Genomic DNA, 23,916 nt, shown 5'->3' with positions numbered 1-23,916 from the left:
AATTGTGCGATAGTTTGAGCATTCTTTGGCATTGCCTTTCTTTGGGATTGGAATGAAAATTGACCTTTTCCAGTCTTGTGGCCACTGCTGAGTTTTCCAAATTTGCTGGCATATTGAGTGCAGCACTTTCACAGCATCATCTTTTAGGATTTGAAACAGCTCAACTGGAATTCCATCACCTCCACTAGCTTTGTTCATAGTGATGCTTTCTAAGGCCCACCTGACTTCACATTCCAGGATGTCTGGCTCTAGATTTAAATCCTAGTTCCACCTATATCAGTTTGGTGACCTTGGGCAAGTTAATCTCTCTGAGCCTATTTTCTCATCTCTAAAAGACAGATCAAGGTGACGTGTGTGTACAATTAACTCAATACACAGCATATAGCTACACTTAATCACTACTGGTACCCATCCCCCTTGTCTATTATAATTTGTATTAGTTTCTGGCACTTCTAATAGAAACATACCATTATAAGCAAGCTTTGCATTTTCATATCAATGTTTATGCTCGTGTATCCAATAATATATGGTTTCTTTAATGCTTAGTTTGCAGTTATTTTAAAAATCTCCATAGATAATACAAAATGCCTATGCATTTTTTTTGAGCATAATTAGCCAGAGGCCACAAATGTCAGTGATGCCACAGTCAGAACTGGTCAGCAGACACATGAAGAGTTATACTGATTGGAAGCCCAGATGTTAAAATTGTTCTGTCCACATCTCTAAGGACTTGGCTTATCTCTTTTTCTAGGACAGAACTTTATTGATTTGGCTTTCTTGTAATTGAAATCCTCTAGACTAAGAAGAGGCCTAGAGGATCATGCAGATGGATGAATTACAGGGAAAATATCCAACAAATCCAGCTTTTAAGGAGCACCCTTTGCTTGGAAAAGAATGTTGCCAAACTTAGAAAGTCAGTCTATGCAAACCTTTGTAAATTATGAAACCTGTTCAGCCCTACCATGCCTGCCAGAGATCCTTAGAGAAGAAAGAAAACCCCAAAATCCAATTTTAAAAAACCTTCAGCAAACTATGCAGGAGAGATTCGAGAAAAGAACGGCGCCTAGCATTAGCCAGAACACATTAATCGAGGTAGTTATTTTGCAATTTAAGTATCTTTTCTCTGCTGACTTCAAAACAGTGAAAGAAATTTGAAAAAAGAAGCCCACGATTTTGATGGAAGTTGTTTTGACATAAGTGAAACCAGGCTTGGCATGAGGTGGGGGCAGGCTCTGGCCAAGCCAATGGAACGGACCCTGGAAGGATTGAGACAAACTGGGGAAATTGTTTCAAGATGCAGCTGGATCCGCCTGAAAGGGGAGGGAAGTGGAGGGCACAGACATTTCATCAGTGTTTGAACTGGTGTGTGAGCAGTGGCGGGTGCTTTCAGGAAATGCAGGGACCCACAAGAGTCTCCCTTTTTTTACCGCCACCTCTGGGGAAGCGAAGAGGGTGGTGTCTTTTGAATGGTGCACTGTGCGGGCTTGAGGATTACTGGCTGCTTGTGAACTCAGTCGTGGCTGGTTCGTGGGAAGAGGGACAGAAAGGGAGAGTGTGTGTCACTAATTCTCTTAGCCTCCAGCACCTTTCACTCTGGAGGGACACGGAGATGTGGCAGCGTCAGTACAGAAGTCAATCCCTGGGTCATCGTTGGCGCATTTTTTCAGGACTTGGTGGTTCTGAGTCTAGAAGATAAATGAGCATCATCTTTGGGATGTGAGTCTGGCTTCAGTTACCCTTGAGCATTAATAGCAGCCTCTTCGAATGCAAGGCCAAGGGCAACTCTGTTCTGTGCGGAAGCGCAGGAATTGCCATGGGCAGGGCTGGGGAGCTGGATCTCTGGTTAAGACCTGAGTCACAGGGAGTGAGCCACTTTGGATTTTCTGTTTCTCAGAGCTGATCTATCTTCAGCTCTCAGGGGCAAGTCATAGCAGAGAGCTCTTTGATATAAAGTGTGTGTCTCTGACTGGCCAGGGAGCAGGGCAGAAGAAAGACCTTAGCATCAATACAGGCAAAAGAAGTACCAAAGAGACTTTGGGTTCATTAGTCCCTGGTAATCTGTCCTGGAAAAACAATAACATGGAGAAAATTAAAAATGCAATGAAGTTTCGAAATAAAAATGAAAAGAATGAAATGCAGAGTAACATGACTATATTAGCATATGATACGTATTACATTAGCATGGTGTTTGGACTCTACGCCTAGTTAGTGTTAATGAGAAATTATTTCCTTTCAAAACATAGTTTATGATGTTGGAAAAGTAAGGAAAATCTAGGAGACCAAATGGGAAAGAATGCCGCCTTCACTTCAGTGCAGTCGTGGGAGGAACTCTGAAGGGAGGAGAGGCTACCAGACGCGTTATAGCCCAAACTGGAAGGAAAGGTGGTTATTCCCCAGAATAATGTGAAGGGAAAGGACGGGTGAGATGCTGAAATAATTGGATAACTGGGCATGATCCGAAGGAAAGTGAGAAAGATGTTCTCAAAAGAGCATGTTTGCGTGAGTCAAGACTTTGTAGGGTGTAAATGCAGAAGTCGCAGAAGGGGATACGTTCTGATGACTGAGGATCGATCGAAAAGGAGTTGCTTTTAAGAAGCAAGACACAAGAGACCATGTATGATTCCATTTATATGAAACATGCAGAAGGGGCAGATCTACAGATAGAAAAAGTGCTGGCTGGGCTGGGAATGGCATTAACTGTGAAAGGGCATAAGGAATCTTACTAGGGTGATGAAAATGTTCTGAAACTGATTTATGTTGGTGGTTGCATAGCTTGATAAATTTCCTAAAAATCATTGAATTGTACATTTGAAATGGATGAATTGTAGGAGATATAAAATATGCCTCAATGAAGTTATTTATCCAAAAGAAGTCTTTTTTTTTTTTAATAGAAGGGGTTTTTTTCATTGACCAGTCATTTGTGTGTGTTGCTGCTGCTGCTGCTAAGTCGCTTCAGTCGTGTCCAACTCTTTGCGACGCCATGAATTGCAGCACGCCAGGCCCTCCTGTCCATCACCAACTCCTGGAGTTCACCCAAACTCATGTCCATCGAGTCGGTGATGTCATCCAGCCAATAGACAATTTTCAAAGAAATTGGAGGATTACTAAGGATTTTGACCTCACTAGTCATTTTTGTTATTGTTGTTCAGTCCCTAAGTCATGTCCGACTCTGCAACCCCATGGACTGCAGCACAAGGCTTCCCTGTCCTTCACTGTCTCCTGGAGTTTGCTCAAACTCATGTCTTTTGAGTCAGTGATGCTGTCTAACCATCTCATCCTCTGCTGCCCTCTTCTGCTTTTGCCTTCAATCTTGCCCAGCATCAGGGTCTAATTTCCAATAAGAGTCAACTCTTTGCATCAGGTGACCAAAGTACTGGAGCTTCAGCATCAGTCCTTCCAATGAATTCCCTTGCCATTACTGATTTGCAAATTAGGACATGAGGTAGCTCTTGACTGGCAGACTGGTAGAGAATACAAAGAGTGACAGATGGTTTTCTGAGAGCTTCTAGTGTCTTAAATTAAGGGATTAACTTGTTATACCCCTTGCCAGAGGCAAGATTGGAAGTACATACAAAACATTGCAGTGTGCTTTTGATTCAGTAAGAACTCTGGCCTCAGAAAGTCCACCTAAAGGAGTTTATCTTCAGGAGACTTTAAATATCATTGGTACTTTGTGCCTCCCAATTTTTTTGTTTCCAATTCAGTCCTCTGCTCCAGTATCAAGATTCAGATGTCCAGCCACCCACCCAGCAGCCACACAGCCTCTCAAACAACATATTCAGAATGTAACTCCAGAATAGACCTGGGCATCAGAATAGGTCAGATGGCCCCAACCCACAGAAAGCTACTCTACCAGCCTCAGGTGGTGACAGCTCCATGCCTCTGGTTGCTCAAGCCAAACAGTTAGACACCATCCTTGACTTCTGTCTTCCTCTCACACCCTGTATCAGATCCAAAAGCAAAGACTGCTGACTCTACCTTCAAAACTGATCTTGATTTTGACCACTTCGAACCACTCCTACTGTTACTCCGCACTGAGCCAGCTTCTCTGAATATCTGGTCTCCTACCCTTGCTCTGCCGGTAGTCTATTCTCAACACAGGAACAAAGCCTTCGTTTTAAAACAGAGTACATATCACATGATTCCTCTGCTCAGAGCTGAACTGCTTCTCATTTTTTTAAGAACTAGCTCTTTCTTTTTTGTTGTTTTTAAATGTAATTTATTTTTTTGTTTTTGGCTTGGCCGGGTCTCTGTTACTGTGTGGTGCTTTTCTCCAGTTGAGTGCACAGGCTTCCTATTGCTGGGGCTTCTCTTGCTGTAGAGCACGGGCTCTAGGGCCCTTGGCTTCATTCCTTGTGGTTCCTGGGCTCTATGGCACAAGCTCAGTAGTTGTGGCACACAGGCTTAGTTGCTCCAGATCGTCCCAGATATGGGATCGAACCCGTGTCTCCTGCATTGGCAGGCGGATTCTTTACCACTGAGCCATTTGGGAAGCCCCCACTCCCCATTCTGTACAAAAGTCTTTACAACAAGTGTTGCAGAAACTGGTATCTCCCCTGGTATCTCCCCGACCTAGTCCCCCGTTGCTCTCCTCCTTGCCCACTCCTCACTGTTCTCACATGCACCAGGCACATTTCCAGTTTACCCCTTTTACACTGGCTCTTCCCTCTGTCTGGAACGTTCTTCTCCCAGGCAGCTGCAGGGCCAACTCTTTCATCTTCTTCAAGTGTTTGCTCAGTGCATTTAAAATTTCAGTCCACCTCATTCAGCTCCTGGCATGCTCAGTCCTCTTTATCCTGTTCAATATGTTCTGTTTTCCATAGCATGAATCACCTTCTAACATACTACTCAATATTTATTTGGATGATTATTTAAATAGGTCTGTTGTTTGTCTTTGCCTCTGCTAAACTGTGAGCTCCACAAAGATGGACGTCAGTTTTTTCACTGCTATACCCCCACCAAGTGCCTAAACCAGTGCCTGGCATACAGTAGGTGTTCAATAACTGTTGGTTAAATGAGTGAATGAATGAATAGATTTGTAATGCGCAAGTAGTAATGCACAAAAGTAGTGTATGTCATGAGGGAAAAAGAAGTGAAAGGAGTTCCCATGTGTGCTGTCTGAGCTCATCAGTTCCCTCATGAGGTGAAATTGACTCATTCATGTACAGCAAAGTCTGACTTCACCTGCATGCCCTCCCTGCCCCGCCCCCACCAGGGAAAATGTGACCAACATCATCAGGATGAGTTAGCAAAGCTGTGTGGCTGGATTTCTAATTTGATTTTGTATAGACTGCACGTTGATCTCATATAGTCATAAGAAACTCTGATTCACTCATAGTAATTGAATAAAGAAATGCAGTCATTTGCAAATAGAAGCCTGGAGGGTCTGTTTTGTGGGGCAGTTTCTCTGCAGTATGTTTTATAAGGTCAGTTCTTATTGTTGATCACATGTTTTCTACTTAGCTTCTGAATTCCTGGTTCCCAAAAGTGTATGAATGCTTTCAAAATTGCTTTTATTGATTCATGCAGAAAATGAAGTATAAGAAAACCTTGGAGGAAAGCTGAAACTTCATGTAAACTTACTACAACATGAATGCAAAGACCACGCTTCTAGGTCTTTCCTGTGGAAGCTGTATTGGTGTAGAAAGTGTGGGGTGTGTCCTGGTGTAGAGACACTCTGCTGTGACGGTGGTGAATTTAAATCAGTCTTGTTAGTTTGAGATGTGAATTTTCAAAATAAATACGAAAAATCAATGATACCTTCTTCCGTGGGAATTGAAAAAAATTTTTTTTCAGGGATCATATGATTTAGCTGCTTTTTAATTGAGTATTCAAGGTGTTTTTTTTTTTTTTATGTGGACCATTTTTAAAGTCCTTATTGAATTTGTTACAATATTGCTTCTGTTTTATGTTTTGGCATTTTAGTTGCAAGGAATATGGAATCTTAGTTCCCTAACCAGGGATTGAACCCCTACCCCTCCTCACTGGAAAGCAAAGTCTTAACCACTAGACCGAGGAGGAAATCCTTGATACACTGACTTTAATCAGTATTTGTGAACTCGAAGGCTCGAACACCCGCTTTCTTTATGACTCCTCTTAGCATAATACCACCTCTGTTTGATTCTACCTGAAAGACTTATTCTCAATATTGTTTTGATGTGAGGTGCATATTGATTTTAATTTCTTAGTCACTGGTGTGACGACTCATATCACTGAGCTCCTTGGATAAGATTGGGGAACAAGATCAATTATGAACTGAGTCGGCATATTCTTCTGCTACACGTCAAGAATTATGATTTTATCTGACCAGTTAGCCTGCCACAGTTTCCTGGGTGCTGCCGGCAGAAGATAGGAGAGTCCTGGATCAGGAATGAAAGACAGTTTATCCTTCACAGAAAGGGCAGTAGCCAGAGGATCAGCATACTTGCCCCTCTTCCCCACATCCTGGTTCCCCTAGAGCACCGTGGACCTCTGCCCTCATAGGTAGATGCTATGGCTTAAATTTCGCTCCTCTGCTGTGGTGGTTACAGGTTTGGCAACTGATAATTTGGTTTGGGTTTGAATGACTAATATTGTACATAGGTCAGAAAAAAAAATTATTGTGAAGTATCTATTCTGATTCTTCACTTTCAACCTGTGTTTGCCAATCCAAGTTTTATGATAAAAAAAACTTATAAACAAGGACTTCTCAGGTGGTCCAGTGGTTAAGACACTGCAATTCCAAATCAGGGGGCACAGGTTTGATCCCTGGTCGGGGAACCAGGATCCCACATGCTGTGCAGAGAGGCATAAATAAATAAAAAATGTAATTAATAATTTAAATTAATAATAATAATCACACATTTTATCATGAAGAAAACATGTTCATTTATGCATATTCTTCAGATAAGAGAGAGAAGGGGAGAGGCACTGAAGCCAGGCATTTGTGCTGAAGAGAGAAGGTGAGAATGAGTAAAACTTGGCTTCCCCAGTTAGCTCCGCCACCCAGCAGTTGGAATACAGTGTTCTGGTTACTTTTACGCTAAGCCCAGACCCTGTTCTATTTTCAGCTCTGTTTTGGTGCCCAATCCCATCTTCCTCCATCTGCTCAGAGCTCCCTTTCCCCTCCGTGAACTAGCAAGGAAGCACGTTGAGTTCTTTCCAGAAAGGGCCTTGGGAGTGCATCAAAGGGATCCGTATCTTTTCTCAGCGTGATATTCAGACCCCAAATTCTGCCTTCAGGGTCCCCCAAAGAAAGTTCAGCTCTTTCTAGGAAGGGCTGTGGAATCTGGGAAAAGCGTGCCCCAAACTCAAGGTAGTTGGAGGGCTACACCCGAGAAAGAATGCCCATAGGGACCCTGGTTCCTAACTGACTCCAGGAAGTGATGTTTCTCATCTTCCCTTCCCCTCTTGGAGAGCTGTCCAAACTTGCCTCCCTCTGCTTCCTAGCCAAGACTTCACTGGGAAATCAATCTCTGTATTTAACACTTCCTCTCAGCCCATTGTTCTCTGGGAACCTGCAGATTTATAACCTCAGACAGCCCTTTGGAATAATTAGGCTTAGCAGGTTTTCAAAGGACCACAGCCAGCTTTCCAGCCTCCTGTTACTCCTTAGGTGAGAGGTAAGAGGTTGGTCCTGTGTGTTAGACAGGGTGATCTTTGCAGCTATTTTCACTGTAGAAATCTCAGACCCTAATAACTTGTCTATAAACATCTCCTTGTAGTCAGTGTTTAGTCTCCTGCTTTCTGTACTGCAGACCTGACATACTCAGATGAAGCAAGAATATGTGGTTTGGTGAAAAGTTCCAGAATCCTTTTATGTGTTCTTTGAGTTATACAGACCATTGTAGTACAGGCCAGGGCCCTGCGATGAAGATCCAAGTTCCTCTGAGTTCCACGCACATGTGCACCCTCAGTTCAGCCTGGCGTCAGACTTCTATAGTCTTACACTATGTACCAGACATCAGTGATCAGTGGCTGGAGGCCCAAGATGATTTCCAGGGGCACCTGGAGATCGTAGATTCCAAGAGCTTTGGCAAAACAGTTTCAAATATCAAAACTGTACAGCTTCCTCTGGCCTTCTTTTGATAGAATCAGGGCATGAGTTAACGATGGGTGTCTTTGGCCTTCCAGCATCTCACCTGTCTTTGCCCCTCTTATCTCCTGCCCCATATCCATCTTGATCTTCAAACTCCAGGAAGCTTTATCTCTTGAGCTCCTCCAAGCATCTAGTCTCACCTGCCAGCCACTTCTCAGGCTCCCAGTCCTGCAGAGCCCAGACTTTAAAATTACGACAGCATTAAGAAACAAAAGAGGTACTCAAAGTTTCATTTGGATAAAGCACTTTTTGAGGGGAAGGGAGAGGAAGGGATCTAGTCAGACAAGTTCTAGGCTAGAACTCAGTCCCTCATTTCTGGCCTTTTCTCTTTGTCCTAAGGCCAGCCTGGGATGGTCAAAAGAAAATAAATTTTAAGTGAATTGAATGAATAATTTTACATACCAGAGGACAGATTTTTGGAATAAGTCAAAAAATAATCATATGGTATGGAGAAGCTACCATATGGTAGAAGACTAATTTTACCTGTTGTTAATGACGAGGAGACCTTCTATTTTCCTAAGTCATGTGATTGTATTTTGTGTCTGGTTCCTCTAATGTTGACTTTGAAGTTTACAGATTCTAATGGTGGGTAAAAATTCTGCGGAACAGAAGGGGATTTGGAAGTATGAATTAGCCAGGCAGGTGCCAGAAAAGTTAGGCAAGTCATTTGAATACTTGATGGAGAGGGGATGCGGTGGCATTACCTTTAAGGTGATTCAGAGAATTGTAAGAAAATTGCCCACTGCCTAAGAGTCTCTTTTTTCACTAACTTGCTACAGTGTCCATAATTCATGCATTACAGTTCGCCTTCAGGATGACCTTAGAAGATGCAGTGTCCAGGAAGGAATAAAGTAACCTGTCACATAGTTCCCTGAAGGTGTCAGGGTCTTATTTATTGTTAGGAAGCCACGAAAGGACTGGGAGATGGTGCCAAACTAAGGATAAACTCCTCTTGCTTTGAAATTCTGCCAAATGTGGATCCTGCACAAGGGATAAAGTATCAGCCTTGGAAAAGTCTATGGTTCCTGGAGTGCCTATGAGAGCAGGGATAGGAAAGATATTCAAAATCTTATACTCTGAATCAGTGGACCAGCCTTGGTACTGAGTAGAAGGTCTCTGTGGATAATCCATCAAGTTGTTCAGAGTTGTAATACAAAAAGTAGAGTCTCAAAAGCAATTTGATAGAAATTGCCTCTCCCAGTGAAATCTTTTTCACGTTGAGGGTAAATGTCCTGGAGGCCTAGGACTTGGATGTAAAGGGACTGTTTTCTGTTTTTCTAGATTTTTGTTTTATACTTGACACTGGGCTAGCTTGCTCTCCTACTCCTGGAACTCTTCCCAGGAATCCAGCAGTCACAGTTAGAACATGAAAGCAACTTAGAGATGATCCATTTTAACACCTTCACTTTGCAGATGAGGGAGCTGAAGCCCAGGAATGGTACTGATTTAAGAAGCAGAACTACACAGAGGATGTGCATGGTTGGGAAGCAGACAGACCTGGGTCTACCAGTTGGCAGTTGTGCGAACTTGGGCAAGTTAGTTAATATTTTTGAGCCTTGATTTCTTCTTCTGAGAGTTCTTAAAGAGTGTTCACTCAAAGAAAAAATTCAAAACTTGGCTGATATTATATTTGCTATTAGTTTTTTTTAAAAATTGAGATGTAATTCACACGACATAAAATTCAGCATTTTAAAATGTACAATTTAGTGGTTATATTCACCATATTGTGCAGTTATCACCACTGTCTAATTCTAGAACATTTTCATCACCTCCCTACAAAAAACCTGTACCTATTAGTGGTCAGTCTCAATTCTTTCTTTCCTAACCCCCAGCTCCTGGGAACCACCGATCTGCTTTCTATCTCAATGGGATCTCCCTATTCTGGAAATGTCCAATAATGGAATGATACATATCCCTTTGTGACCTGGCATCTTTCAGTTAGCATAATGCTTCAAGCTTTCCCCATGTTGTAGCATGAACTTCATTCCTTTTGATTTCTGAACAGTATTCCACTGTACAGAGTTACCATATTTTGTCTCTCCATTCATCTGTCAATGAAAATTTGGCATAATTAGCATTGTTTTACATGGTTGGGCCAAAGCTATAATGAAAACTTGGGTGTCTAACTCTCAACCTGGTCCTGTTTTTACTACCCCATCTGGTTTTTTCATAATATCTGAACATATATATTGGATTAACAGTAGTGGTTTGCTCAAAGGAAACCCTTATAGCCTGCTAATTACTCTTATGATTTTATACCCTTCAGAGATTTTATCCAGTATGAAAAAAAGTATACAATTCAAAAAATGAAATCTAAACATTGTAGAAAAATGGTACTGGAACCAGGGTTCATTTTCTAGACCCTAGAAAGGTCTAGAAACGTGTTTCATCTAGAAATGCCTAGAAATACCTTTCATCTCACTGTGTTTCATGGAACAACTTGGGGTCTGTATAGGATCTTATATCTACCTCATTTTTATGTGTAAGTTCATTGCCATGGTTTACAGCCCAGAATCAAAGAAAGTGTTTTACTCGCTTTGGCTCATACTTGAGGACTCTTCTCTCTTGTTCATTTTACTTCAAGGCAAAAATTCAGAATTGTTCTCTTCTTTGGTTAGACAGTCACTGTCGTTGCAATACCCTGACCTTTATGTACGGGCAGTATATGCCTTTGGCTCAGAACTTAACTACATTTCAAACATGGCTGGTCATCTCTCCTTATGACCTGGTCCTTTTCTCACACACTGACTGCCACAGCTTTCAGGTCTGGTATTTAGACACAGAAGGAGAGAGGCTGGTTTGGTATACTGGAAAATTTCTCTGTTTTCTACTAATTGAAAATGTAGGCACCATAGCCCCAGGCATTCTCTTTGTGGGGCATGAAGAAGGGAAGCCGGTCTGACTCGTTAAGGATTTGGTTGTTGACATTCTTTGCTTGGGAGCCAGTGATGTGTAGAATGTGGCAAGATTCCAGTGGTTGAAGGCATTCCCTGGGTTCATCTAGGGTTTGTGCTGCCTTATCTTTGGTGGCATGAGTGGGGGATCCAGCCCAGCCTGGCTTCCTGACTTTGAGCAAGTGTTTTCTTTAGTGAAACTTCAATGATCTGGTCCTGGATGCTGCTAAGTACTCATCTCACTTGATGTTTTACTGTTATTCTCTAAGATTTGGAAGAGTCATCGTATATCAGGCTTCACATGCATTAGCTCATATGATTTCCTGCTCGTAAATGTTTGACGGTCCTCAGATACATGTGAAAACCATTGAGCCTTGTCTTCCTCAAGCTTAACACCCCTCCTTCCTCCCACCATTCCTGGTTGCCATGGTTTCCAGCAGCCATGTTCATCCTGGTTGCCCTGTGTCTGCGTGCTTTCCACTTTATTAGTATTCCTCTTCATGTGATGCCCAGACTGAAAGTGAGACTTCGCATGTTCTATGAACAGCCAAACTGGAACCAGTACCAAGAAATGAACCTGGTCCTCATTTCATGCCACACACATTGGCTGGTGCTGCTCTGTTGGCTGAATCTTAATACAGTCCCTCCACCCTGCCCAACTCAGGATCTTTTTTTTCACCTTAACTCATGTGAGGCAGAGTTCCTCTTGTGCTGGGTTTTTTTTTTTTTTTCCTCAGTTTGACTCTCCAGTCTGGCTTTTTTTATTTTATTGGAGTATAGTTGATTTACAATATTGTGTTGATTTCTGCTATACATCAAAGTGACTCGGTTATTATATATATATTCTTCACACTCTTTTCCATTATGGTTTATCATAGGATATTCACTATCATTCCCTATGCTATACGGTAGGACCTTGTTGCTTTTATGTTCTGTATATAATAGTTTGTGTCATGCAGTTGATTTTTTGATCCCAAGGGCAGAACTATACATTCCCCCCAGTCTGATTTTTACATTTCCCTCGACACTGGCAGTGTTGTCCCATCAGAACAATATGAATGGGAGGCTGACATCATTCTGATTCAACAATTTGTTGAGCAAAATGAAGAATAATTAAAAAAAACAACAACAGTACATTAGGATTGGCCCTGTTAATAGAAAAATCCTTCTCTGAGTATCTTCATAGGGGACTTCCATGAAACATGTTCAGTTCATGATGGTTTCTTGGTTTCTTTGGGGGTTATTTCTAGCATCAGCAATTCAATAGATTGAATGGAGCGTGGAGCCTGTTTAAGAAGCTTAGTGCCTCGATCACTGCCAGGCTTTGAGTCACATGGGTTCCGTGTGGGCCATGGATGCGTGGACCCACTGCCTTGTTCGCGGAGGATGTTTGGAGGGTTCTAACCGGCCCCTCTCTTTCCCTTGCAGTTACTTGGCTGAGCAGTGCTGGAATGGCGGCTTCATCTACCTGATCATGCTACGCCGCTTCAAGCACCAAGTCCATTCTTACAACGGCAACGGTAGCAACAGCTCCGAACCAGGAGAGACGCCTACCTTGGAGCTGGGGGACCAAACAGTGAAAAAGGGGAAGAGAGCAAGAAAGTTTGGGGTCATTGTCAGGCCTTCTACCCACAAAGCTGCTGAAGAATCCAAGAGCATTACTGGCTGTGAGTTGGACCACAACCCCGTGTCGGAGCTGGACAATGGCCTAGACCCTCAACTGGGAAACGGTCATGCTTTTGAGCTAGAAAATGGCCCGGATTTGCTCAAGGAGGTGGCTGGATCCCATCTAGATAGGTCAGAATTGGACAGAGGGACAGAGCCTAGAATTCCAAAGACAGACGCCCCTCTGCCCACAAGCAATGACAAACGCCGCTTCTCAAAATCTGGGAAGACGGACTTCCAATCCAGCGACTGCCTGGCACGGGTAAGGTTTGCTTTGATGGTAGAAGCTGAATTTTCCATGAAATATTGTTTGCAGTTGTGTTTACGCTTTAGAAAATACACCTGAGATGACCTTGCATTTGGATACCGAAAGATATATTAAGATGAATGATCAGAGGACATGATAATAACAACAAAAAAATCCAAGTTATTTTATCCCACTTAAATAAAGAGCTAGTCAAGTGATCCTCAGTGGAAAATTCAAGCCTTCTGTGGTATAATTTGAGTCATATGAGGCCTAGATAAAGTACTTGAACTGTATCATTATTTATCACTGTTGTCACCAGTGGAATTGCCACTGCAGGGCCAAGAATTCCTGGTGGCTGCTGATAGCATAAATATCCAAGCCTCAGTATTACACAGGAAGGATGTCCAACCTGCAGGGAAGCGTCTGCTTTTATTTTTAACACATCAAAACAAGTGACATTTTCAGGGGATTGTGCTACTATATTGCTAAATTCCAGTGAAGTCTGGAAACTTCATAGAAATCTCTGAAACTGTGGTATCCAGCTGTGATGGTCGTTCTGAATGGTGTGGTCTGTTCTGAATGGTAGTAGACACACTTCTAGCCTCAAATGGTCTCCCCTGTTACAACGAATACCCTCTTGCTAAGTTACCTTCTGTAGGGTCAATGTGCTCATTCCAAGAACCCTCTCAGCCAGGTGTGCCTCTTGGTTCCTAAACAAAGCAGTAACTAGTGAGATGGTCCCTGATTGGTTTCTTTTCTGACTCAGGAGATGCCCTCTAAGGATGAAAGGAAGTTAGAAAGATGGAGAATGGGCACAAAGGAAGTATCAAGTTCGGCTTTGCAGTCTGGAAAATGGTGCCGTAGGAGGGAATGTAATTTCTAGTAAGGCTAGCTCATGAATATTTCTGCAGCTGTAGCCTGCCTGCATAATAAGTTGAGAAGAATCAAAATAACACCTGTCTTAAGGGACTAACCGTGTTCCTTCATTTGGAGATCTGGGTGACCTTCATAAAACCTTACACAGAGAAGGTGTATTTGTAGATGAAATGTACAAACCAGAAGAAAAAAAAAGTTTCTAATAATGATTTTCTACCAATTTTATGCCCCTCTCCCCCAGAAGGATTAAAAACAATAAAAAGATTATAATGTACACCTCTCTCCCAAATTAAGGGCACTAGAAATGTTATAGTATGTTCCTTATCAATGAATACTATATCTTGATATGATTTTTTTCTTCTGATGATCAGATTGTGAATATGCAGAAAGCCTAAAGTGAAAAAAACAAGTTGGGCAATATTGGTTCAGTTTGAAGGTTTAAGGTACCAGAAGTTTAGGGTGGAATCTCATATACAGTCCAAAGAAGTCCTTTGGCCTAGGACAAAGTGGGGATAATGGAATGATTTTCAAAGAAAAAAGTACCACACCAAACTTTTAAGAGAGTACCATCCTTTGCTCATCCTAATTAAAAGCAGTAACCTAAAATTAGATTTCTGGATTAGACTCTCTTAAGACTGCACATACCAGAATTCCTTTGCCTGGTTTTTGCACTCAACATCAAATGTTCCAGAAAATACAAATGAAAGGTGAAAAAAAGCAAATCTTCATCTATTGTCTTGGAACTTTTTTTTTTTTTTTTTTTGAAGCCCCATGCCTATATTAAAAGAAGAAACTTGCTGTCTGGAATTCTCCATAACTGTTCTAAATCTGCAGACTGATTATTGACCTCGGGTTGTACATTTGGTCTTGAAAAAGTCAGAATTGGCCCCACATCTTCTCAGGCATGAATATTTCAGTACCTTTTGCAACCCCAGAAGTATCTTCATTAGATGTGTTTGCCTGGGATTGATCGTGTTGACAAGAAGTGGATCTTCACAGCTTCCCTCCTCATTTTGGTGGCACCCAAACTGGGACCAGTAGACCTTAACAGAAGACTGCTTAGGTTCTTGGGATGGCTAGATGTGTATTTTTATTTCAGGATGAGCCCAAGGTCATGCTAAAATGGAATTTCCAGAAAAAAAATTAGCTATTTACCTCACCTTTGGGGGAAAATTCCACTCTATTTGAATAATGGGAAATTAGACATGTCGGCGTTGTTCCGTTTCTGCTTTATTAATGATTTAATATATCTACAGAGACTTAATAAATTACAGACAAGGCTCATGATCATTCAGACCATTTTTATTTGTCAGCTACTTCTTTTTCATAGACTGTTATTTCTTACAGGAAAATAAATCCTCAGACTTTGTTTTTACATTTCTATTCTCCCTTAATGGACCTATAGGAAATATTTCCACAAATATCTCCTTTTAAAGTATGGCTTGTTTCTATAAAATATTAACACAGAATGATACACCTGCAACCAGATGAATTTTTAAAAATACAAAAGTTGGGCCCAGCTTCGAAAGCCCAGGAATCTCTTAGGATATAGCTAAGCAATTTTAGAAATGAATTCAGACTTCCTTACTCTCTTGTCTAGTGAAGCTCATTACTCACCCAAGGTGACATGTACACAGTGTGCATTTTTGTAATGCTGCATGGTAAGAATGAATGCAACCAAACTTGGTCACATAACAATGAAAAAAATTCTACCATTTGTCAGTCAGGAGAGCTTATTCACAGCTGGCTTGTGTGTCTGTGCATCCGTTTGCAGTCTTAGCCTGGTACCCAAAAATCCACCCTGTGCCGTGCCAGACCTCTTTCCTGTAAGTGGTTCAGCAGAGACCTCAAAAAGGCTGCCAGAGCTCCAAATCTGCAGGAAAGTGTGTGAAACTCAGGAGGAGAGTCAACACGGAGGACATCTCCTGGGTGGTCCCTGACGTTTGCATCTGGCAGAGGCAGCGGGAGAATGGTCCTCTTCTAGGAGGACCCCACCGTCATGGGGTGAACATACATACTTCACATGGCAATGTCTCTAAGTTCACATCCACCTTCACCTCTCTTTGGAGCCCTCAGCTTTTTAACAGCCATCCTCAGGATGTCTCCATCTCTGATATTTCACATCATGCTGGAAACTGGATGAATGGCTTTCCCGCACCACCAAGCCCATTCTGACATTTCAGGTCTTAGCATCCACAGAGCTGCCTGAGCCAGAAACCTGAGATTCAGCTAGTGACCACTTGCCCTGGATTATGCAGAACTTTCCTGGTTTTTCACTGGCAATTCCATATTCTGGGAAATGCCGTCACCCAGCCAGATTGGGACAGTTGGCATTGTGGAGTTAGCTGGAATGCTGCCTTCTCTCAAAGAAGAAAATGGAACCCACTCCAGTTTCTTGCCTGGGAAATCCCTTAGACAGAGGAGCCTGGTGGGCCATTGTCCATAGGGTCACAAAGAGTTGGACACGACTTAGTGACAACAACTGCCGTCTCCCTTACAGCAAGTCCAGTCAGTCCCTGAATCCGGGCTGCTCCTGCTCCCTTGGGGATGTCCGCGCTCTCCACTGCTGCGTGCCCCATCCTGCAGCTTTACTTCAGGGCCAGGCTGCTGTCATTTCCCACCTGTGGTCACAGTAGTCTACACTGCTCCCGCTTTCATCCCATCGTCAACTGTCCCGTTGCATCAGAGGGACTTTTCTAGAGAGCACATCTTTCCATGCACACTGTGGCTGAAACCATTTGGTGGTCCACTTGCCTTGAGGGTAATCCCTGAACACCTCAGCCTGACATAGCACATAAGGAAGGCCCTTCATCACCTGATTCTCACTGCTCTCTTTCTCCCTGATTTGGGCTGAATTCGTGTTTTCAAAATGCCATGCTCGCTCTTGCCTCTGAGCCTTTGCCATCTCTGCCCCAGTTCAGTGCATTGCACCTGTAGGTGCTTCGGAGACACTTATAATGAAGGCACAGGAGAGCCTTGATGGGACACCAAGTTCCAGCCCTGGTTCTTCCATCCCCAGCTCTGTGGCCTTCAGGCTGCCATGTCCTTTCTCTGAGCTTGTTTTCTTACCTCCAAGCTGAGATTTTTGGTCTGTTGACGGTGGAATTTCAACTCTGACATGATCACGTTTCTTCATTTCTTACTAATCATTCTAAGTAAGAAGGGATAAGCAAACAATCTCAAAAATAAGTTTTCAGTTGAAGCCAGAGCATTTGCTGCAGTGAAATTCTGGTTGGATGATGTGTCTTCTCACATTTGGGGCAAAGATGCTGTTGTAACATTTTATTTTGGGTTCCAGCAGATGAGGTCATTTAAATGCTGCTGCGGCAATTCCCTTTAATATACTACCCCTGTTTTTGGTAAATAAATCCCTCTGTTTGCCTTCGTGGAGAGACGCATGTGTGAGCTCACACAGTAATTGGTGGTTTATAGGAAAGGGTAGCACTCCAACATTAATACAGACGTCCATAGCATCCAATTTTGCGTGGTTTGGCTTTTTCTCAACAGACTGACAAAGTCTCACTGCCCTTTCAGCCAGCGTAGAAGGAAGCAAAAGCCCAAGCCATCTGTCTAGACAGGGTCTGCTTCAGAACTCCGTCATCTCTACAGCTGGGTCTGTGTTCACACTCTGAACATTGGCAAACGTGCAGGTCTCCCATCTTGGCGAACTTCTTAATGTCAGTCTCGATAACTTTGAAGACCCCTAAGATTCCCCAAACATTCTCTGTTTGTTCATTCAGTGACATTTATGCAGTATTGTGATGTGCTAGGCACTTTTCTAGCTGCTGGAAAATCCACTGGTAAACGAGAGACAAGGTTCCTATCTTGTGGCCTTTATCACATATAAGGGGCCACAAGCAATAAATAGATAAAACCAGAGTGTTAGATGCTGACCACAAGTACAATAAATGAAATAAAACAGAGTCAAGTAAAAGATGTCCCAGCAGTGACATGGGCGGGAGGCCAGTTGATATTGGATGTCAGCGAAGACCTTATTAAAGAGGTCATGTTTCAGCTGAAGACTGAGTGTCAGGAGGAGAGCAGCCCTGCAGAATCTGGGGGCAGAATGTTTCTGGTGAGAAACTAACATCTGAAGGTGCCATAAGACAGGAATGATAGAATATTCTGGTAGCAGAGACCGTAGCATAGTGAGTAACAGGGAGAGTACTAGGAGGTGATGTGAAAGAGACGAGATTACAAAAGTTCATGTTTACCATTGCAAAGAGTGTGGACCTTATTTTATATCTGGTGGGGAGCTGTCAGAAGGTTTAAGTTAAATGCATCATGATGTTTTTCTTTAAAGTTTATCCTAAATGTGTAATGGAGAATAGTGGCTTGTGAGAGGTAAAACTTAAAAATGGAGACCAGATCGGAGACTATGGTAACCCAAGCTAAAAACGCTGGTGACTGATGAGGGTGGTGGCAGAGAAGAGGAACAGAGGTGAGATGGATATGGATCTGTTTTGCAAACAGAGCCTTCGGATCTCACTTATGGTTTAAGTATAGGGAATAGAAGGATAAATCAAAGACAGTCCTTGGGTTTTTGGTTTGCATATCCTCTGAAGCTTGAGTCGATGATATTGCTGTTCCCGTTGAGATGACAAAGTCAGGAAGAGAAGAGACTCCACTGGTGTGTGTAGAAGATACCTAAGTGGAACTGTAAGAAGACCGCTGGAAATACACTTGATATTATTGTATTTAAGTTGGCCTGTTGGGTTTTGGCTAGTTCCAGCTTTAGACTAATAAACTTTAGACACTGATTTTATTTTTAACTGAACACTGCTTTCATCTGTAGGCAGCTAGATTTAATGCGACAGTTGCACAGTTAAGACTGATAGCATCTGCCGCTTCCTGCTTCTGACTTCCTTTGTGTTCCTCGGAACCCCTTCATTGGATGATCAAGGAATTCCATGGTGAGGAAACGTGCATCATTTTCTTTGAATTCTCCCCTTTTAGTTCCTACTGTCTGTTATAGCAGGGGAATCCTCTTATTGGATAAAAGTGAGAAGATCTTTATTGGATAAAAGGAGATCTGTTTCTCTCTGCCCTCTGAAGCTTCTTCAGATTTTTTTGATGGGGACCATTCTTTTTATTTTAAATTTTTAATTAATTTATTGTAATTGCTTTACAATATTGTGTTGGCCTCCATCATAGAACAATGCAAATGAGCCACAAGTACACATATGTCCCCTCCCTCCTGAACCTCCTCCCCATGCCCCCGCCTTCCCAGCCCCCTTGGTTGCCACAGAGCACTAGGTTGAGCTCTCTGCCCGTGCAGCAGCTTCCCACTGGCTGCTAGTTTACACATGACAGTACATACGTGGCTACTCCCTCTACTCGTCCCACCCGCCCCCTCCTCCATGTGGCCAAAGTCTGTGTTTATGTCTGCATCTCTATTCCTGCCCTGCAAATAGGTTCATCAGTACCATTTTTCTAGATTCCGTATATATGCGTTAATATATGAAATTTGTTTTTCTCTTTCTGACTTTCTTCACTCTGTATAACAGGCTCTAGGTTCATTCACCTCACTAGAGCTGACTCAAATGTGTTTCTTTTTATGACTGAGTAATACTCCATTGTATATATGTACCACAACTTCTTTTTCCATTTGTCTGCCAGTAGACATGTGGGTTGCTTCTATGTCCTAGCTGTTGTAAATAGTGCTGCTGTTAACATTGGAGTACATGTGTCTTTTTCATTTGTGGTTTTCTGAGAGTATATGCCCAGTAGCAGGATTACTGGGTCATATGGTAGTTTTATTATTCCTAGTTTTTTTCAAGGAATCTCCATACTGTTCTCCACAGTGGCTGTATCAATTTGCATTCCCACCAACTGTGCAAGAAGATTCCCTTTTTCTCCCCACCCTCTCCAACACATTGTTTATAGATTTTTTGATGATGGCCGTTCTAACTGGTGTGAATGGCTAACTCATTGTAGTTTTGATTTGCATTTCTCTAATAACGAGTGATGTTGAGTATCTTTTCTCGTTGTTGTTGGCCAACTGTATGTCTCTTTGGAGAAAAGTCTGTTTAGGTCTTCCTCCCACTTTTTGATTGGGTTGTTTGTTTTTCTAGTATTGAGCTACCTGAGCTGCTTGTGTGTTCTGGAGATTAAGCCTTTGTCGATTGTTTCATTTGCAGTTATTTTCCCCCATTCGAGGGACTGTCTTTTCATCTTGTTTATAGTTTCCTTTGCTGTGCAAAAGCTTTTAAGTTTAATTAGGTCCCACTTGTTTATTTTTGTTTTTATTTCCATTGCTCCAAGAGGTGGGTCATAGAGAATCTTGCTGTGATTTATGTCAAGGAGTATACTGCCTATGTTTTCCTTTAAGAGTTTTCTGGCCTTACATTTATGTCTTTAATCCATCTGAGTTCATTTTTGTGTATGGTGTTAGGAGGTGTTCTATTTTCATTCTTTTATATGTAGCTGCTCAGTTTTCCCAGCACCACTTATTGAAGAGGCTATCTTTTCTCCACTGTATATTCCTGCCTCCTGTGGCTGTGGACCATTCTTAAAATCTTTATTGAATTTGTTACAATATTGCTTCAGTTTTATGCTTTGGTGTTTTGGCCAAGAGGCATCTTGGATCTTAGCTCCCTGACCAGGAATCAAACCCACATCTCCCTCATTTGAAGATGAAACCATAACCACTGGACCTTCAGGGAAGTCCCCCTCTTAAGCCATTTACATTAGATATGTGGGTTTATTTTGTTTTTAACTAGTTGTGTGCAGCTTGGGCCAGGGGTTTGGAGTGGGTTTGTGGGTGTTCTCCATGAACACTGTGTTTAACTCCTCTGTCAGGGTAAACATTTAGGCCATCCTTTCCCCCTGATCATAGTTCTGCATGTTTCTTGTCACAAGTCCTATTTCTAAAAGCATTTAAGAATTAGAACTGTATCTAGTATTGCCACGTCCTCTGTGAACCATACCTAACATTTCTGTTTAGCCAAAGGAGAGTAGGATGGGAGAACATGATGGTGCAATTAGTCATAGGGATGGATAGGTTTCTACTAATCTGGGCTAAAACTAAAGGGATTTTCTTGTATCTGGGCTCTAATAATGGTCCCTGTTGTTCTTGAGAAAGAGTTCCACAGCTTTTCTGTACTGGGGGAGAGAGGAACACTACCCCACATCTTCAGGACACCAGGAGCCATGGGATATCTTCCAAGGGGGAAAAAAAAAGTCAGGCCACCACCTGTGCTTATTTCCTACCTGCTCTGTGAGGCCCAGGGAGGCAGCCACAGCACTGGCCTGTGCGTGAATGCCGGATGCTCAGCTCACCAAAACAACAGCTAATCAGCACAGCCCTGCATGTGTTCTCTTTGGTTCTCCACCGGGCATACGGTCGCACTTACTGAAAGTTGCTGTCTCGTGGCAATTCTGAAGGATGGCTTCTTGGAAGCAGTGAAGCTATAAGAGACTCTGAAGGCAGGAAGGCTGTTCCTGAATGGGAAGGAAAGGTGTTCCAGAGGTCAGAGGCAACAAACCAAAACCCAGGGAGTCCAGAGTGAGATGATGGGATGATGTAGGGCTTGTTGACAAGTTCATGAACTACTGTGGTAAGCCAGTGACTTCTGAAGTTACGTTTGGCCAGACAGGCTTCATGGGCCTGTGGTCAGTGGATGGAGGAGACAGCTGGCATCACCGCGTGTTGCTGGAATTGTGGGGACCCCATGAGCAGCCCTGGGCTTGGAAAAGAATAGGACCCAACAAGTCTCTGTTTGCTAATAATTTTCCCTAGACATTCCTGTTGCTGCACATCAGTGACCATTCCACATCTGTTTTTTTTGTTGTTGTTTTTTTCTTTTTACTGTTGCATAAAGCTTCGGTTTAGTTTCTGACAGTATGCACTTCAGATTTTCTAAATGCCTCACATTTTTTCTCTTTTGCAAACAGCTTGAGTGGGCAGGTTGCCTATTTTGAGGGAGGTGATGGGTTTGTATTGGGCCTTAGCAGTTCCATTGGACTTTCGTGGTGAATGGAGAAAGCAGATGATTTTTACTTTATAAATTGAGGAATGCATTGGGACCCCTACCTATATACCTAGAGCTAAAAAGGACTTTGGGATGAGCCTAAAGTCAAACTCCCAGATAAACCACTTTGAAAGCTTTTGCTTTCATTTCTCTGAATAGCCAAGTGTCTGAGGAAACTCCAGTGTTTTGCAGTGGATGTACGTTTGTGTCTGTGGAATGGAATACAGAGTCAAAAGGAGAATGAACCCAAGCGGTTCAGAGGACTTAGAGACCTTTTCTTTGTTGTCTAGTCATTCAGTCACGTCCAACACTTTTGTGACCCCGTGGACTGTAGCCCGCCAGGCTCCTCTGTCCGTGGGGTTCTCCAGGCAAGAATACTGGAGTGGGTTGCCATTTCCTTCTCCAGGGGATCTTCCTGACCCAGGGATCGAACCCACATCTCCTGCAAGTCTCCTGCATGGCAGGCAGATTCTTTACCACTGAGCCACCAGGGAAGCCCTACGGACCTCAGTTAGTTTTAAAAAATGATTGATTTTGGGAAATTCCTGGCAGTCCCGTGGTTAAGACTCCATGCATCCAATGCTGGGGGTGTGGGTTCAGTCCCTGGTTGGGGAACTAAGACCTCACACAGCCAAAAAATAAGTAAAATAAAAAGGATAGATTTTTATCGCTGTAGCATTTTTTAATGTTTTTAAAGAGCGTATTGACTAATGTGTGTAGAAGTTGATAACAAATTCACCGAGGAATTTCCTATTTTGATTTCTCCAAGATCTCATTCACATGTTGTCAGGAAGTTTTAAGATTCAATTCAATATGATGTTTTTAACATTTATGCGTGTGTGAGTCACATATGGTTACCGATTAACATTTATTATGTATCTACTAGATGTCAGGAGCATTGCTGCCTGCTTCCTGTCTCATTTAGTCCTAACACCAGACTTGGAACTTTTAATAATCATCCCCACTTTAAAGGCAGGGAAACTGAGGCTTTGAGGCCTCAATTGATTTTCATAAATACTAAGTGATAGAGCTTGGCTCACACTAGTTGATGGCTCCTGGCTCTGTCTTCCTTTCATCTCCCTTTATTCATTAGTAGGTGTCGTAAATAAACGGAACCCAGATACAGCCAGTGTTAACTCACACAGTGGTATCTGGGTTTCAGGCGGAAGAGCTTTACTTAACAGGATCCTGGTCAGGGAATTCACACATCACCTTGGCCGTGCTGTCCGAAGTCATCTCCACTGGCCCCAGGTGGCTCATTCAATTTAATTGAAATGAAACATTCAGTGTCTCCGTTGCCAGCAGCCTCATTTCAGGCATTTGACAGCCACCTGTGGCTGGCGGCTCCCCGTTAGATGATGCAGACACAGGACACTCCTGCCGTCATAGCGCACTGGATCGGGCAGCGCTGACTGCTCGAGACTTTGGTCCAACCCGTAGCATTTTCCCACCGGTGGTCCTCTGCAGTGTCTGTCAACAAGTGATGGGACTCGGCCAGACCTCCAGCTGCCCCTCCTGTGACAATGGTGCATGTCTGTCCAGATGCTTCACAGTGTACTCACTTTTTCTTCCAAGGAGGAAGTTGGCCGGATATGGAAGATGGAGCTACTTAAAGAATCGGATGGGCTGGGAATTCAGGTTAGTGGAGGCCGAGGATCAAAGCGCTCACCTCACGCTATCGTTGTCACCCAAGTGAAGGAAGGCGGTGCCGCTCACAGGTGACTGGACAACTCTCCCCTTTCTCTGCTTCTGGTCCTCCCCTCCCCTGCCCCTGGGTGCTAGGGGGATAGTCAAAGGCCTGGTGATTACAGCTTACAAGGAAGGTGCTGGAGCACGGCAGGAGATCAGGCACAAGCGGTTCTAATTAAACACCCTTCTGAGCACAGGAAGTGGCTACTGGGTGGGGCCACTGCACGAAGGAGGGATTAGATTCCTTTCTAGTCCAGTTTGAGTGTCAAGTGGATGTTATCCTGAGTCTGGGGATGCCGGTGACACGTGGTTCCTTATCCAGAGCGCACCACGTGGTGGAACACCGCACCCTTCACATCGTCACTGTGGCTGACAACTCGGAGAAGTGATGGGGTTCAAACATGACCACAGTTCACCTGCCACGTCATGGCTGTCAAGATCTGATACACGTGTAAACACGTGTGTCTTGGTCGTGCAGATGTGGAGGGAAAAAAA

At 43.0% G+C, this 23,916-nt stretch overlaps 1 protein-coding gene across 1 annotated transcript in view; it reads left to right on the top strand.

Annotated features, from left to right (window-relative positions):
* The window catches only part of PDZD2 (PDZ domain containing 2), a 266,122-nt gene that overhangs the window by 150,525 nt on the left and 91,681 nt on the right, over positions 1-23,916 (top strand). Inside the window, exons 2-3 of the mRNA XM_052659129.1 lie at positions 12,400-12,898; positions 23,308-23,450. Of these exons, the coding sequence (XP_052515089.1) occupies positions 12,400-12,898; positions 23,308-23,450 (642 nt within the window). The remainder of the gene's footprint in view (positions 1-12,399; positions 12,899-23,307; positions 23,451-23,916) is intronic.

Source organism: Budorcas taxicolor, chromosome 20 (genome assembly GCF_023091745.1).
Source record: "Budorcas taxicolor isolate Tak-1 chromosome 20, Takin1.1, whole genome shotgun sequence".
NCBI lineage: Eukaryota > Metazoa > Chordata > Mammalia > Artiodactyla > Bovidae > Budorcas > Budorcas taxicolor.
Note: the sequence above shows the minus strand (reverse complement) of the source record. Positions and strands in the feature narration are given on the sequence as shown.